Genomic DNA, 18,810 nt, shown 5'->3' with positions numbered 1-18,810 from the left:
CCAAAGTTGTAGTACATTTAATTTTGCAAACCAAACCAAAACAGTGCATGAGAAACTGGAAGAGCAATAAAGTGAAAGTGTGCACTTTGAGCCTATTCACTTTACCTTCTGTAAGAAAGCAAGGCAGATTGCTAGAAATAATCCACACTTGGATGCTTTTGGCCAAATGCCATGTATGGTTTATTTAAAGAGTGATTTTGGTCAAATCTAAGATTTATGACTTTGACAATTCCATATACATATTTACATTTCACTAGCAAGTATAAGAATTGCAAAACATTCTCCATTATATTAATATTTGAAATAGTGCATTCCATGACTTACTGTACAAATGAAAAACTAAGAAAAAATTACGCAAAAGACAAGAAACTGGTGGAGTACCCACCAGACCTTTCTCTGAGAGAAAGCAAGGATTTCTGATCCCAAACTAATGATTTCAGGGTATCCATGGAGGCCAGAGCCGCGTACACAGAGCTGTCATACCACTCCAAGCACTGACAATACTTCCTTTGGAGACTGAAAATTGTGCAATGCAATCTGTAGTGCTTGAGCCTTAAAACCACACTGAAAATCATTCTCCATACTCTTACCATCTGTAATGAAAGCAACCTCCAGAGCCCAAATAATTTTCATTAAATTTCACTGGACCTTTCCTGTTCCAGTTGTCTTTTTTTCCTGTTATTTCAGCACATATGAGCCATTAATACTGCTCTTTCTAAATGTGTATTATCTTGAATATGTCTTGCAATTTTCTAAAATTAATTTAATCTGTTACCAGGAGTTCTGCATAATCCTTCCTTATTTTGACTAGCCTACATAATTTTGTTGGAAAATTTTGCTTTTTCCTAGTACTGATGTCTGAACCCCACTATTCATCTCTGTCAATACAGACATCTGACCATTTATTTCTAATATTCATTTAATGTTTCTTTTCTCCTAACCATATCTTAATCCATCAATACAAATAACTAGCAAGCATTATGACCAGACATTACCTCTTATTCAACATTTACCATGTTTCTGAATAATAATAATTTTTTTTATTACAGCAGAGCCTAACAGCCCCAAACACATAATACGAAAAGACAGTCCCTGACCAGAGGAGTTTATAATCTCAGTGCAAGAGACAACAAATGGATACAATGGACAGACAAGGGGAGCACAAGGAAACAAAGAGACAAACTGCCTCTTGTGAGGGACATAAAACCCATTTGAAAAATGTATAACTATGTTCATCAGGTAATTTTATCATGAACCTTTTCATAAGCATCAACCTCACCAGTGGTCTTTGTATCTATAGCGTGGTTTTGGTGCAGGGAAGCACCATCTTTCCCAGTTTCTTATCCTTCATGTCTCAAGATCGTGAGGTGTTTGCATGTTGTCTCTTGTGAGTCAAAAGGGAAAACTCAACAACTGCATGTGACTCACCAGGTGTGACTACTCAATTTGTGGGCTCTGTTTTATGGTCTCTTGACTCTAATTTAGACGCAAAAATAAAATCCCTTAAGGTTTTCCTACTTATAAATAAGTATAAAGGAAAAATAAATTAATCTCAACTATCTTTCCAATGTAATAAAATACCAAAGGAGGGAGCAAGCTACCTGCTATCCTTGTTGCACTACAGATACAGAACTTCAAGATGTAATTCTGTGTGGACACAGTTTACAATCTTCAATCACAGGATTGACATCTTTGAACTGCCCATAGAATTGCAAAGGAATGTGATACACTACTGACAGATTAGTAGAAAAGTTATAAAAACACAATTTACCTTTTACTGCAGGAGAAGACTAACTTATTTATTATATGGGATAGGACTTTTCCCCAACCCTTGCTTGTATCTCAATTTGTAAATATCCCATAGCCAACACATGCACACAGCTTATGTGACCCAGAAAGTACTGTCTTCAGTTATGAGCCACTAACAATTTGAACCCTATGTAGAAATGTAAGAAGGAGCTGCAAGCAGCCGTACCTGGCAGACGCTCAGGTAAACAAAGCATCTTGTGGCCCGCCAGGGGCTTACCCTGAACAAGCCACAAACCAAGTTTGGGAACCCCTGGTCTAGAAACTCCAGATTTGTTTTATTCAGTTTTCTTTAAGGAAATTTAGTACCTATAAACAATTTTAAAATAATTGGATAATTTACATGTACTACAAATATTTAAATCTCCGAGAAGTCTGCAGGGTCCATAGTGTACTTTTAAAGACTCTATAGTTACTACTCACTACTATTGTATATCATGAAATATTAATTTAAACATAAGTCAGTTTATTTTTTTGAATGATCTTTAAACCCATACCAAAAGAATCATTTTACACACAAGTACAGTAGAACCTCAAAGATATGAACACCAGATACGGACTGACCAGTCAACCGGACACCATGTGAAACTGGAAGTAACCAATCAGGCAGCAGCAGAGACCCCCCCCCAAAAAAACACAGGGCAGCCACTTACAGCTAGGAGGTGAAGATGCTTGGGCTGCCAGCCCAAAGCAGCTGGAGCCAGCAGAGCTGGAACAGCATTGTAGTCTGTGCCGCTTTCACACACCCCCCTCGGCGGGGAAGGGGACATTCTGTTTTTACTGCCCCTCCCCAGGCCTGGAGGGAGATGCACTGTTTTTACACACACACACATGCACACGCACACTCACTCACTCACTCCCCGGCCAGGAGAAGAACAAGCTTGCTAAATCAGTCCAACCCAGGGCAAGAAGCTGTCGGCAAGGGAGCTGCTGGCGCTGAGGAGGGAGCTCAGCTACTGCTGGAGCCTGGCCTGGAGTATCAGCTGCTGGATCTGGAGCCCGAACTGCACTTTGTTCAGAGTTATGAATGTCTACCAGTTACGGACAACCTCCATTCCCGAGGTGTCCATAACTCTGAGGTTCTACTGTATGTAGAGCAGGGTGAATAAAAATCAATGCTTTTTTTAAAATTTTTTTAAAGGATTTTTTTTTATTTAAATCAGATTTTTTTGATAAAATGCTTTTTGAGGAAAAAACCTATCTAAAGATAGTTTTAATTACAATACATTATAGCTCAAAGATATTTCATCACAGAATAGGGATTATACATTCTAATTCTGTAGTATGAGACAATATATTCATGTAACGTTTAAGAAAAGTTTTGTAAATGAGTTCCAATAATTCATGGATTAGGGACCGATTCTTATGGGGTTCCAGGGGCTTCTGTATATTTATTTAGGTTAATCTTTCTTTCTATCTACCAAACGGGACTCAGTGCTCAGTCTAGAAGATACCATCAGAGATGCTTAGTTTTGCAGTTCTCAAACTGTGGATTTGTGTCTCCAGAGAGAACATACTTGTTAACAGCAGAACTGTTTTTAAATAAATAATATATAGAGGTGAGAAATAACAGACCTCAACCCTATTGTCCCTCTGCAAATTTGTGTACACAGAGTCAATCCTTACCTCTCTCTAAAAGTGCAAAGTTTCAAAAAGTTCAATAAATAGAAGATAGTTGGGGGCAGAATAGATCTGGACAAAGAGAAGAAGTCTGCAAATAAATGTGAGAAGGGAGGGACAGGCAGTAGAAACAAAAAAGTGAAACTGTTTGAGCAGCGTATTCCAGGACTCTTGAGGTCTTTATGAGTGTAGCTTTCATTGATTTGAAATCTACCATACCATTCTCTCACTAGAAGGGAAAACCTATAATGGCAGCAGGCCATAAAAGAGACCCAGTTTGGGAATATTTTAATGAAGTTCTTCTACCTGTGGGGAAGACAGGCATGCATGCAAAATGCAAACAGTGCAACAAAGAAATGGAAGGCCTGGTTGCCCGAATGAAACAACATCATGAGAAGTGTTCCTTTTCAGGAGAAAGCTGCGTTGAAGATGATGAAAGAAATATGTCTGAACGTGCAGGATCTTCAGGTTGGTAATCTTTTTTATTTCATACTTCTTTCTTAAGGACTGCCTGTCTTCCTTCTGGACTATTCTTGAATTCTCATGTTTGAGCAAAAAATATAGTTGTTACTCTATGGTACTGCCATTTTAAATGCAGTTGTGATAATGAAAAAAAAAAACTGAAAGAGGCAGATCTTCCTTTTTACAATTTCACCTTTAAAGCAATACTGAGTGTCAGTGAATGCAATGAGTAATACTAAATGAGCAATATGGTAATAATAATTAAATAACTGCATTGACTTATTTTGTTTAGGAGAATCCATCCTCAACATACAGGATTCTTAAGACTATCCACCTTCAAGATCACCATTGTTTTCTATAGTTTCAGAGTTATCTGCCAATGATAGTCTTTCAGTCACATCATGTATATCACATAGCCACAGTATATCACCTGTAGCAAAAGAAAAAAAATCTCCATCATCCAGAAACAACCATAGAAAAGTTTGTGATAAGAACTAGCAGATTACAAAAATTGCCCGGTTTGTTTATGCAACAAACTCTCCCTTCCGTATGACTGAGAACCCACACTTCACCAACATGGTTCAGTCATGAAGACCAGGATATAGTCCACCCAACAGAGCAGATGTTGCAGGCAAATTGCTGGATAAAGTGTATGAAAGAGAAATTGAGAGGTGTACAAAAGGTCTAAAGGGTGAAATTGTTAACCTGAGTCTTCATGGGTAGAGCAATGTCCACAATGATCCTGTCGTATGTGCTTGTGTGACAAAAGAAGAAGGGAATTGATACATCAGGAAATGCACACACAGCAGCATACTTACAAGTAGTAACAATAAAAACTATAGCAAACTGTTAAAAAGATTTCAAATGTCCAGTACGCAGCTTGGTCACAGACAATGCTGAGAAGAAGATGAGACAAGATGATAAGAAATTATTTAGAAGAGAGTGAAGAGAGCTAATAACATACAGTTGCAGTGCTCATTTGATGCATCTCCTAGCCAAAGACTTCAGTGTTCCAGAAATAAAGGCTAATGTTGTTGAAATTGCAAAATACTTCTGTAACAACCACTTTGCAGTAGCTGCTCTGAAACAAGCGGGAGGAACCAAGCTAACTCTCCCACAAGACGTGCGATGGAAATCAGTAATGGACTATTTTGAGCACGATATCAACAACTGGCCTAATCTGATGACAGTTTGTGAACAAAATCGTGAAAAAATAGATGGCACTGTTACAGCCAAAGTTCTCAATATTGGGCTTAAGAGAAAGGTTGAATACATACTGAGTACCCTGAAGCCTATTTCTGTAGCCTTGAACAAAATACAGGGAAATAGATATTTTATTGCTGACGCTGTTGAAATTTGGAAGGAACGAAGTGAGAACTTAAAAAGAGAAATATACAATGACAGTTAAATTACAAGCATTAAAAAAATGAATGGGATAAGCACAATCTCTAGCTCATTTTCTTGCAAATATTCTCAATACTCGGTACCAGGGTCAAACCTTAACTGCTGAAGAGGAGGAGTGGCTATGACATGGACATCTAGCAATCATCCCTCCATAATGCCAACTATAATAAACTTCAGAGCGAAGGGTGAACCATTCAAGAAATATATGTTTGCTGAAGATGTTTTAAAGAAAGTCACACCAGTGAACTGGTGGAAGTCACTTAAGCACTTGGATTCAGAGACTGTTAAAGTGATAAACTCACTTTTAACAGCAGTAGCTTCTTCTGCCAGTGTAGAAAGACTATTTTCTTCCTTTGAACTAATTTATTCCAAATTGAGAAATCCTTTGGGACCTGAACAAGCAGGAAAGCTTGTTTTTCTTTTCCAGATCATGAACAAACAGGAAAATGAAGATGAAGACGACTGAATTAGCTGCAGAAGCCAATATTTTAAGTTTGTTATGTTGACCTGGCTGATGTAGTCGATTTAATTTTTGTGGGTTTTTTTTAATATTTCATTTAACTATTTTAGTTAAAAACAATTTTAACAAAAACAAACCTGATTTTAAAAAAACCTGAATGTTTAACTAAATTAAAAAATTCATATGCTTGTTTTCTTAAAATATTGTATGTTTGCTGTTGAAGAAAAAAATCCAGAATACATATGTTGTTGTTTTAGTTAAATAAAACAATTTAAATGTCTGTCTGGTGATGTGATCCTCCTAATACAGCATGGCAAGAAAATCCTCCAAATATTAATGATTAACCTGTTGAATTGGAGATATTTATGAAGTCATTGGGAGATGAACTATGTGCTTCAATTACCTTTGGTAAATGAAATAACCAAATAATCATTCATTTTCTAATATAGCTGTAAAACTAATCTGAAAAGTTTTCAAAATAAATCACTTTAAAAATATATAGTGTGTACCTTCTAAAAATGAAACATACATCTATCTCTGAGTTGTGAAGAATATGTATTAAGGGTATAATAACCAACAAGAATGCACCTTTATGTAGAAATCCATGATTAAATCGAGTCTTCCTGACTAGTAATTTAAATCAATTTGATTTAAATCAAATCCACCCTGATGAAAAGAGAGAAAATTTTCATTATTTTTTAAAAGAGTCTTCTCAGTAGAAATTATATTTAAAATTAGAGAGAGAAGGTAGATAAGATAATATCTTTTACTGGACCAATTTCTGCTGGCGAGAGAGACAAACTTTCAAGCCATACAGAATTCTTCTTCCAAAGCTTGTCTCTCACACCAACAAAAGTTGGTCCCATAAAAGATATTATCTCACCCACACTGTCTCTGGGATCGACATCGGTACAACTACACTGCATATTTTAAATTGTCATTAGGAAAAAATAGATAAAGAAATCCAGAGACAGTTTTAAATTTTGTATTTTCTTTTGAAATACTATTATAATTCATATTAGGAAGAGAAAAGACTTGATTTTCCATGTGGCATGTAGTGGGGTTGTCCCACCATGAAGGGAAAGGCGTGAGAATAAGGGAACAGAAAGGATGGTGTTGGAAACTAAATGAGCTTTCTAGGCTTTCTGGCAATTAGGCTTTTTGAACTACTGAGATGACATTCTAACTTTCTGAATTGCAATTTTTTTTTTTAACCTTAACTCCAAATTTCTTCACTTGCACACTTCGGTACTTTTACTATCTCTCTGGAAACTTAAATATATCGCTTAATTGATCTGTCTGATCTCTACTTGCTCAGGAAGCAGAATGCCTCTTTGGCCAAGGGAAGCTTAAATACGTCTTCTGAAGCAGACCAATGCACTGTCTGTGGTACAAAACCAGCCTAAATCTTTCTGATCTTCGTTTGGGGCCCAATCCAACTCCCAGATTTTCACTGACTTCAATGAGAGGTAGATCTGCCCCTTTGTGACAGTGAAATGCTGTATTGTTATTTTAAAGAAAACAGAAAAAATAAATATGTAGAAGAATATCTTCTGCACTTACACTCTACCCACACAATGTAAAATATATGATTCCCTTGGTTATAACACTTGAGTAACATCTACAGTTACCCATCATCATTAGTGTAATAATATGGATTTAATTCAGATATAGACAAACATATGCAACCACTACAATTATTGTGCAAGAACTGACACCTGTTTTTCTATCCAAAGATAAAGACTGCTACATAATTAGAATAAAATCATACAGCAGTTATGCCAGCAAAGGTTCCATCATACGATCAGTTATCTTATAAAGTGGGAAACAAATTTTTTGTGAATACAACTATAGCTAAGAGTAGACAGTGAGGCAGTAGAAGTTAATGGAAAGGATATTTTAAGTCCCCGGGCACCAGTCAGTTCTAACATTGTACATTTTAAATTGTCACAGTTTGATATCTGCCACTCAAGGGAGAGGAACGCAACCATTAAGAAAGAACCCAGATTGTGTCTGATGCTTGGCATTTACCCTCCATTAGCTACTTGAAAAGGGTCAAACTGAACAGGCTGTTAACCAACTTTGCCATAGCACTACTGGCACCACCTTTATTCAGCAGTGAAACACAGCATTCTACTTTTATTTTTAAAATGGTCATGACCCTGAATATTTCTAGTGCAAAATACTATCAAGGTTATAAATGAATGATAACTACGTTCTGTACAAATATTTAATGCTTGTTATCAGCAAAAGTACCACTATTTCTAAATAAAGTATCAGTAAATTGCTAAACTAAAGCTTTAATTGCAATTTTTTACTCCAGTTGCATAAAGAAATTTAACATTATTTTTGAAGAGTATAAATAAATATAACAAGCAAAAAGAGGGCTGAGGAAAGGTTTTTCAATACTGTAGTCAAATGGGTAAGCACTCTGCAGCACCACCATTTTATTAAATTTACACCTCTTAAGAATAAGTTTAAAATGTATAAACATACATTGCAAAACTCTCTGCTTTTGACCAGTTAGTGCTTTTCAGGGCTAGGCTCACGTTGATGGTAATGCAGAGACACACTGCTCAAGTATGAACTCCAGAATGGAGTGTACCTCCGGAGAGACAATCACTTCCTTAGCTCCCTTGTATGCTCCTAGTGCAATATGCTCCCCTCTCTAAAACAGGCCAATTTGGAGAGGGATAGGGCAGGAAAATGACCCTTCATCCTCCCCATCCACTTTGGAGCAATTTAGTTGTACGCTAAGGTTCAGATCCGGAAAACAATCATGCATCTTAACACGACACAAGCAAGTAGGTCCCATGGATGCCAATTACTTCAATGGGATTATTCACATGTGTCAAGCTACGAACAAAATGTGTTTGTAAGAGCCGTTGCTTTCTACTGAGTATTAAAGAGAGTAAGCGGTCTGAGACCATACATAAGATGCAGTGTTTTTTTAAAGCCTTATTATATACAAAATTTTAAATATTTTCAACAGTGTAAGTATTTGCCAGATAACAAAATCATACATAGATGTTTGTAAACACTTTAATAAATCCTTTGTCTTTTTTGAAAACTATGTGCTTTTTAAACTGAAATTGAAATAGAAACACATATTCCTTGTATCACAAATTACAGTTTATGTGGTGAAAAGTTACTATATTAAAAACTGAATAATCTATTCATCTATTTGCACAAAAGTTTCAATACTCCACCGTGTAAAGGCAGCAGTTCTAGCAAGTATAAAGTATGTTTATTTGAGAATGGCAAGAAGTTCTTGAATGTAAATTTGTCAACACCTTGGGAAGAGGAAAATGAAGTTGATAAGATCAGAAGAGGGAGCTATTAAAAGCATATTTGCCTGAATTTAAACAGAGCTGTGGCACTTTTGGGATTTATTTTTACTTAAAAGACTAAACAAACGCCACAAAAACATAAAATTTCTATTTTTAAGGTTGTATCCATGAGGTTTTCACACTGATGCCTCCAATACTCCAGTTCAAGCCAACTGGGCAATAATGGAGAATATATTTCTTGAAGCTCAATATTTACACCATCTCCCAGTGGACCTAATTAAACTGAACCCAGAGGGTGGAGCTGATCATCCTTGTGCCAAACTAGATCTGTGGGGGCAGACCCTTCCACGTGAAACCCTAATTACTCCATTAAAGTTCCACCTCCATGATCAGACTGCAGGATTAAGGCCTAAATCAGAATTTTTTTCTAATAAAAGGAAATCTTATCTAACTTGCATTTTAAGCAAGGACAGGAAGTAAGAAAGAAGAATACCAATTGCTGAGCAGTGTGGAAAAGTAACTTGCCTATTCACTTACACAAAAAAGGAACATTTTTCTTTTTTTCCCTTATAACATTTCCCATGATGCATAATATCAAAAACTGTCAGACTTACAGATCAAAACGTTAAGCTAAAACTGTTATATCAAAGAGGAGGAACAGTTAAAAAGGATCAAACATGACGAGAAGCAGAAATGTATTGCTTTGTTAATATAACACTTATTATATAATTAGTTCAATATCAAAGGCAAAGCTGGTAGCACCGCCTATTATTTATGTTGCCTGACACTTTCCATTGTAAAATCCTGTTTTTGCTTGTAACTAACTGTTTGGACTGCCAGGTGTCTATCACAGGCTGAACTTTTTTGGGAAATTTTCAGCCAAAATGATTCAGCCATATCAGAGTATGAAGCTAGGGAAAAATACATTGTTCTCCTCACACGAAAAAATTCCAGTGACCTTTTCTTTGAAAAGCTCTAGAGCCTCCATGAATTGGAGCAGGGGCTTGAAATTTGGCACAGAGATGCTGTGTGTGTCCATGTGACTCAAAGCACCCCCTTACTCAGATCCTACACACTACTGTAATATTCTTGGTACAAAATATGCCTAGTGAGGTATCACTGAAAACTAATAACTTACTGGTCAATCATAGGTATGCCTCAACATTATACGTAAAGTTATGAATTCCACCTGTATGGTGTTAATAGCACATGTTCAAAAGCAGACAGCCCTGCCTAGACAAAAGTTGTTAAACAGGTTTATCCTGAACAAAGGAGTGTGTTTATCTCAGTTTATATGTAAGTAGTAAACAGGTTCATCTGGACAAAGATAGCAGGGAACACAACGATTTGCATTCCAGCAAACATACGATTTGCATTCCAGCAAACATAATTAGGAGAAAAAAAGAGCATGAAGCTTCTTCCACCAGCAGACTCCATGCCGCCTTCCTCACTTTTGAATAAATTTTCCTTTGAGGGGTAACTTCCAAAGAATCTATTTAAAACGTTTACAGCTCTATAAAGACAGAGGGCTGAACCTCTAGTGATAAGCAATTGAAGCAACTAATGGAATACAATATTAGTGTATCATGTAAGAGCTTTTATGAATGTACCTATAAATTATAACACACTTCAAAAGTGGCTCTTGGGTGGTTGTTGACAGTGAGTAGAGGGTACGGCAATAGAGGGGGCCGAGAAGCAAGGCCTCTGAATCCAGTGCTGCACTGGTAAAAAGGTGCATGGGGGGGGGGGGGGTAGCCTTGATCTACAAACTTGCCTCAGGTATATCCTCCTGGGGGCCAGAGTATAAATCCCCAAGGAATGCAGAGTCGATCTCAAGTTTTTTAGCGAGTGCAGGGATTCATCCATTTTCTCATTAAAGAGATTCAATCTGTTGAAAGGAAGGTCCTGGATGGTGTTTTGGATGTCCCCAAGAAACCCTGACGATTGCAGCCAGGAGTCCCTCCTCATGCTTAGACCAAACTTCTAGAAGCTGTTTCTGCCACATCCACTGCAGTCTGAAGAGCCACCTTTGCCACTAGCTTTCCCTCATCTAAAAAGAGACTGAAATTGGACCATCCTCTGTGAAAAGCTTGTCTGTGAAGTCTGCAAGCCTAGAACAGGTATGAAAATTGTATTTTGCTAACACTTGGTAGTTGGTGACAGAAAATTGCAGGCCTGGGGAGGAGAAGACTTTTCTCCCCAGGAGGTCCAATCTCTTAGAGCCTTTATCTGCTAATCTTTGCACAAAATATGCCTGGTGAGGTATCACTGACAAGTAATAACTTACTGGTCAATCATAGGTATGCCTCAACATTACATGTAAAGTTAGTGAGACCTAGCCCTTTCAACAGTCGCCTCTACCACCAGAGAGTTGGGTGCAGGATGAGAATAAGAATTCAGCCCCTTTCACAGGAACAAAATACCGTCTCTCTGTATTCAGTGTTGAGGCACAGGATGCTGGAGCGCACCATACTGCTCTAGCTCGTTCTAGTATGGCCTCATTGATGGGCAGAGCCCACCTTACTGGGGCCTTTGGCTGCAACATGTCCAGGAGCCAATGTAGAGAGTCCTGGCCCTCCTCTAATGGGATCTGTAGGTCCCTGGCCACTCCTTGTAATAGCTCCTGGTATTGACAATGGTCATCCAGCAGAAAAGGCAAGGAAGGAGTGACTGCTTCGTCCGGGGTTGATTAAGAGTCACCTGTCGGAATCATTGGTATCTGCGGATCCGGTTCCACCTCTTTCTCTTCACACACCAAGAGAACCAACTGGCGAGAGGAAGAGGAGCAGTATGACTCCTGAGAGGGGCCGGACGCCTGCTATAAGGATCCCACAGACCCCACTAAGGCCAGAAAAAGGGATTGATCAGTTGCAAAGGACCCAAGGAAAACAGTACTAGCGGCCTCTGGGGAGGTTGTAACCTGGCGGAATGGCAAGCATAACCCTTTGACTGTCTATCAGGGCTCAACTGCCTTTGCGGAGATACCAGTGCAGCCATCTCCTCTGATTCATCTGAGTCCAAGGACTGCTCCATCGATAGTGGCAGTGCCATTGGTATCGGGGCACTCCTACCAGATGCTTGGAGGTGAGATGGCTCCTGGGTCACTGATGTAGGCTCCTCCTCGGGAGTAAGGACATCCGTTAGGAGGGCTGAAAGAATCAGAGACTGTGGATAAGGGAGGAATATATCCTTTGGTGTCATATAAGTCTCACTGCACCCTGGTGTCCAAGGGGTTCCTGCAGTTAAGTCTGATAGATCCAGTGCAGCGACCAGACAGTCTTTAAAGAGATGAGAGAGTACTGATAATGGGTCCAGACCTGCACTTGTAGACAGAATTGGCAAGCAGCTATCCTTACGCTTCAGTATTGAGGTGACAGATGGAACTGGCGGATATTTCTTTTTATGTATCTTGTCCTCAGATCTGAGGGTCTTCATTAGAGCCAGGTACTTAGGTTCTGCTCGCAATGTCTCACCCAACCTGGACCAGCTCAGGGAGGAAGTGCGTTTCTTATGGTCTGTCCTCAACAGGAATCTGTCCTTGCGTCCATGAGAGAGCCCTCTTCTCTCATGAGGAAACCCTGGAAGAAGAGTCCTTGGATTTAGATGTTGACAGCTCTACTCCAGGCATAGGCGCGAGAACGAGGAGTGCGGGGGGCCACACGCAGGGTCCCAGCTGCTGGCCTCACGTCTGGGCTCCGCTCCTTGCCCTGCACACGGATTCCCGGCCCTGCTCCCGGGGTCCCGGCTGCTGCTCCCGTGTCCAGGGTCCTCTCCTGGACCCGCCCCTGCCCCCAACTGTGGCCCCAGCCTTGGCCTCCTTACCCTGTCTGGGTCCCCCTTTCCTGGAGGCACGGCCCTGCTCCCAGCCACAGTTCTGGGAGGGAAGAGGGCAGACAAAGGTAAGGGGGCTGTCTTTCAGCATCCCCACTATTAAAAGTGTTCCAGCACCACCTATTCCAGGGCATGTGCTTGGAAGGGCACGGCTAGGATGCTGAGACCAAAGTACAGTAGACCGTCCCTGGCCTGGATTGGAGAGGGGCCTCATAGCCTTCTCCATCGGGTGCTTCCGTAGGTGAAGCTCCCGGGCTTCTTGAGTGCTGGGTGGGAAGGAGCAACACATACTGCACTTTGCAGAGATATGTGCTTCACCCAGATAGTGCTGATGTTCGTCACTGATGAAGAAGGATCAAGGTCAAGAGGTGCAATTCTTGAATCCTGGGACTCTGGGCATATTCCTGGAGCCAGGGGCAGGTTTGCCAACCGGGGAGAAAGAAATATTCTATACTACTCAATTTTTAACTGCTAACTACATAGCTAAGAATATAACTATTTACAAATGTTTTCTATATAGGTTATGAAACAAAGTGAAGGGGGACATGATTCCAACTCAGGCCACGCGGTGGAGAGGCGTCAACCTACACTGCCTCTTATATCCTGGGTTGGGAGCACAAGGAGAGCTACTGCGCTTGTGCAGGCCAATGGATGCTGCTTTGAAGAACTTCCGGACTTTGGTGCATGGTGCACACAAGTACCCACATGTAGAATACACATAGTGACATCACTAGAAGAATTAAAGAATGTTTCATAATGCATATGGGAGCCAAATTAAGGTTGCATAGAGAGACAACCTTAATTGTGGCATTTTCTAACTTCTGTGTACTTAACTTTGCAACATTAATAATGTTCTTTTAGGACAGTTGTGTGCATGTAATCTTATTTATATACACACATGCACCCATGCGCACACATTATTGAATATATTAGTTCTATTTCATGACATTTATATGCTGTAATTGAAATTAAAAAGAAACTGAAAAGTTCAACATATATACCTGTTTTGTAGGTTTGTGTGTTCCATGAGTCACTCTCTTAGATTTTCCACCTACTTGCCATTTAGACTTACCTGTAAAGAAAACAATTATTTTAATCAGCAATAACTATTTTAAGAAGATACTATTATTCTAATATTTAAGCATCCAAGCTTGTAGCGTGCTAACAACAGTGCACTACACTCATAAGATAAATAAGGGGAACAATTAATGAATCAAACCAATCTGCAAAATTGTATGTACTGAATTTGATACTTATTTCCATTGGTTCTAACTGAAGGAAAGAATTGAAGATACAATTTAAAAGCTGGAAAAAAAAGCACGAGACAGAGAAATTAGAGATTTTTCTACACAAAGATGGACTGCTTTCCAAAGGTGCTAAGCACTTCTGAAAACCAGGTCATTATCATCTAGAAGTTAAATACACCACTTTTATATACAGCTTAAATATGGTTAAAGTTTGCAGATAAAGTCAACAAATATTGGTGTTATTAGCCTTTATCCATTGCTTATTTTAATCCAAATTTTATTACAGGATTGAAATAAGGAATATTGATTGGAAAAAACATAAATGGAAAAGTTTGGCCATTAACTATTTTTCCTGAAGAACTGTTTGTACAGCCCGGACAATTGGTTTACATGCCCCTTCCAACAGGTGGAAACAGGAAAAAACTGAGCAATTTATGGGGACCCCATTTTTATATTGTTTTTCAGAGCTCTTTGCAGGCTCCCAGTTGAATAATCTGGCAGTAAGTAGTATAAACTACAACAGAATGAATAAACAAAAAAATGAAATCTAATTTCTCAGAATAAGTGTGTAGTATGTCTACTTTAACACAATATTCTCAGATCTATAATTAGCAGGTAAGAAATTTCCTTTCTTGGAATGTTTTCATGAGGAATGGGATCTTTTGGATTTAGAAAGGGGTTTGCTCAAAAACAGATCTAATTTCAAAATCTAATTTCTTTTTATGTTATTTTTTGCTTGATTTATTCCTCTGATTTAATGTTTTACCTTACAAAAATATATAAAATGTAAAAGCTACAGGGTCCTGTTTTTAAAGTGTAAGCAATTGAGACAAAATGCTAATTATGGTGAATGTACTTTCTGCTAACTGGTATATGTTTAGAGGGAAGATTCAGACGTCTTACTGAATTGATCAGATTATTTAATGAAATAAAACCAACTAAACAACTGAGTGGACTTAATATAGGTCCTTGCTATTCAAGGCTGGAAACCACACTTGAATTTTAGAACCAACACACTGAGTTTTAACAGATTTTTTGGGCCAAATTCACTGACAGGGTCAGCTGTTTTACACTGTTCTGGTGATGTCATGCAACTGGCTGAACCAGTTAAACCAGGTTTATGGCTATTTTGCTGTGCTGGAGCATAGTAGTGAACCAGGCCTTTCATTTTTAGACAAAAATCTACATTACCTGCTTCAGAATTCTTCTTAAAAACACTGAGTAAACAAGCACAAATAAATTTAAAAGATTCTAAAGTCAATGTGAGCAGGTTTCAGAAATAAAAATGAGATACTGTGTTTTAGCAAATCAGAGATTTTTCACAGAATACATATTACACTCCCTATTCATTGAAAACCTCAAATTTCAGATGAGATGTATGCCAGGATTATAAAAATTAAAATATTACCACAACTGAGGGTCTCATCTGAAACTATTTACATTCCCAGAAGGCAGAATTTTTTGTGTGTGTAAATGGCACAGAAAACTTGCACCATGAGTCTATTTTCAAGTATACCAAAATAGATGTGCCAGTACTAAAAAGGATGATGGATCAAAAAAACCAAAAACACCTCATCTCTTTAGAAGACACAAGAAAAGGTGATTTATGAGTAAAAACTGGGAAATGCTTGAACAGGTCCCTTCCAACCCTGATATTCTATGTTTCTGAGTCAGGTGCAAGGATTAAAGTAATTTCCAGGCAGATTGAATATGCAAGGCAAACAAACACTTATGTCAACACTCGATTTTGTCAATTTAAGACAGATAGTATTTTTGGAAGGATTGTTTAAACAATTTCTTCAGTGTATAGGACAAACAAGTTTGTCTTTCATCATCAGCCATGCATTCTTGCTTCACTACCCTTTTTTATTCAACAAATATTTTTATGGCTAATGCACAATAATTTCCTTTCTGTATTCATGAGCAGTGCCAAAAGGACGAGTGTAATTCAAGACTTTGTATTTGTGAGGCCTATTAGTCTGTAACTGTAAAATATTAGGTTGGTCATGAGATTGGTAATTGGATATGAAGCCTTTTGCTTATGAGGCACTTATTCAATTTTAGATTAGAACAGCAGGGACCAACGATCACCACCTCGTCAATTGTTAACTAGCCATTGTAACATAAGCGAATTAGTGAAGTTCTGGATACTCAGGGAGTTTCAGATATAACTTAGGGCCATTTAATCTTTTACTGGTAAATCTAGTGGGGCGAGATTGGGTCATTAGGTAGGGAGATGGTACATCTCATCAGAAGGGCAAAGTGCCAGTATCTCTAAAACAAATAATTGTTAAACTATACTCAAGAAGGCATCTTTTACATTGACAATCTCAGCAATTATCATTGTCTCACATCTTTTCTTGGGGAACTCTGCTGAGACAGGAATGCAACTCTAGCAATAGCTGGAGTCAGATTTCTCTGACATCTTTCCATCCGGTACTAGGCAGCAGCACTATACAGACCACACTTGTCTCAAGAATCATCACAGTGGTAGACAAGGATCAAGTATCCATTGTTTCTTTTACATCTATCCTTGCCTTTGACACTGTTGACTATGAGGTGTTGTTGGTGAACCCTGGCAGGGATGGAAAGAAACACACTTGAATAGCTCTGTTATTTCCTCTCTGAGTACACTCTGAGGGTAGAGCTACGTAATTGCTCATTTTTTGCCAGGGTTCTCATGCGGTGTCCCACAAAGTTCTATTCTGTCACCCATCCTCTTCCATGTGTATGCAAGATATCTAGAGGAGATAGTGAGAAAGTCTGCTGACACCACTCAGCTCTATTATTTCTTTTTCACTGGCCCCAGATGGTGCAGTTGTTCATCTTAGCCAGTCTCTGGAATTTGGATAAGAAGTGGCTCCCTGGAGCTCCTTTCAAAGAAAACAAAGGCAATGCTGCCTGTTTGGAGGAAGCAACCAGTGGGGAGAGAGAGATTATTTTTGGCCCTCTAAATGTGGGTGTATACTCTCATTTTATTATTAAAGTTTGCAATCTTATTGGACTCTCAGCTACTTTTGAATGTTCAACCAGGTGTTTTCAGTCACGAGTCCTCAATTCCAGCATGCACTTCTTCCCTTCCCTTGGTCCAACAGAACCAAAATTTGTTGATCTCCATCACATATTGAAAAGTCTATCCATTCTATCAAGCTTTTTCTAAAAGTGTAGGCTATTATTTTCCAAGTGCCCAAGATTTGCCGGACACCTCCCCACCAAATAAAATATGTTCCCTACCCTGGGGTGCTTACAGTCTAAAGCCCCAATACTGCAACGTGCTCTGCCTGGCCAGACCCTTCTGTGGCTATCAAATGACAAACAAAAAGGGAATAAGGGGAAGGGAACAGTTACAAATACAAGATTATGCAGTTACTTTGTCATGTCACACATGTTTCTTAAATTTATTTTGGGTTTAGTGAAAAAGGTCTCGCATGGGAAGTGTTTTAAGTATTATTGATATGGTATCAACTTTGATTTTGCAATAAAATTTTTGTAGATTGTTTGCCCATGTGCCTCAAGTTTTCTGATAGTAAAGTAAGTAATTAAAAAGTACATAATTCCTGGACTCCTGTATGCTGAACTGCCGCATTTTTTTAATTGGGCTAGGGTTACCCAGGCCCAATATGCATTAACAATCACAATCCTGATTAGGGAGTCTAGATATCATTCTTAATCCACATACAGTTGACAAATTGCAGTATTAATTCTGGAATAGCTAGAATATCAGAAAAATACATTTACCAATTCCTTCTTAATGGAGCCAACTCTGCCACAACAACATACATACCCCTTTGCCAAGGGAGGGGGCAGAGGCGCAGAAGCCAGCTCTCCCACCCTTTACACCAGCTGAGTTCCCTTCCACAAAGGGAATTATCTGTTCCCTGCTATGACCAGATTCTGGTCACATTAGTTTGTCTGAGAAGTGCAAAGAGGTCAGATCATAAATGAGAATTTGGCCCACTGTCTTTATGAAAGAAATTACATTTGTATAATCTGTTAAATGTTTAAATAGAGCCAGCAGGGCCCTAAGTACCAGGAAATGATGAGTTATGGCATGATTGTCTGGGTGTTAACTTCTCCTGTAATGTCCAAGTATGTGTGACAAACACCATTTAAAAACTACATCTGAATTTAACAGAGGCTGGGGTTTCACATTAATATTCATTCTCTAGGCATCTCTGTTACCAAACTGTTAAGCTCCTCGATGAACAAGCATCTAAGAGATTGTTGAAAGTTTCTAGGAGAATATTACGAGCAATGCAGAACTAAAGAAAGTAATTCTGTTTAAAGAGAAGCCTCCCACCCTACCACAAATGCCTCAAGTATATAATTGCTAAATGTATTCTATGTTCCTCTTTCAGCATCATAAAATAGTTGTTCACACTACTATCTTTCTCAAAACTGTAATTCTGAATGATAAGTGATTTAAGGCCCTGATTTTGCAAACACTCAGGAAAGTACTTAAGCATATGAGTAGCCCCAATGAAATAACTGGACCTACTCACACACTTAAAATTAAGCATGAACAAGTGAGTTTGCAAGATTGGGGACTACCAGATGCATTTTGGGATAACAGCGGTAAATGAAGCAACAATGAAAAATTGCTCCTGTTAAATATCCATATATTTATGTTATTCAAAATGTGCAAGTTAATTGTTTTCTCATACCAAAGTCATTAAAAAAGCTTTCAATT

General features: G+C 38.6%; 1 protein-coding gene across 14 annotated transcripts in view; it reads right to left on the bottom strand.

The window, feature by feature from the left end:
* SCAPER (S-phase cyclin A associated protein in the ER) overlaps positions 1-18,810 on the bottom strand; it is a 356,135-nt gene that overhangs the window by 298,221 nt on the left and 39,104 nt on the right. For all 14 annotated transcript variants that reach the window (XM_043523924.1, XM_043523925.1, XM_043523930.1 and 11 more), the window contains one exon: positions 13,875-13,945. In XM_043523924.1, the coding sequence (XP_043379859.1) occupies positions 13,875-13,945 (71 nt within the window). The remainder of the gene's footprint in view (positions 1-13,874; positions 13,946-18,810) is intronic.

Source organism: Chelonia mydas, chromosome 10 (genome assembly GCF_015237465.2).
Source record: "Chelonia mydas isolate rCheMyd1 chromosome 10, rCheMyd1.pri.v2, whole genome shotgun sequence".
Taxonomy (NCBI): Eukaryota; Metazoa; Chordata; order Testudines; family Cheloniidae; genus Chelonia; species Chelonia mydas.
The sequence above is the reverse complement of the archived record's forward strand: the minus strand, read 5'-3'. Positions and strand labels throughout refer to the sequence as shown.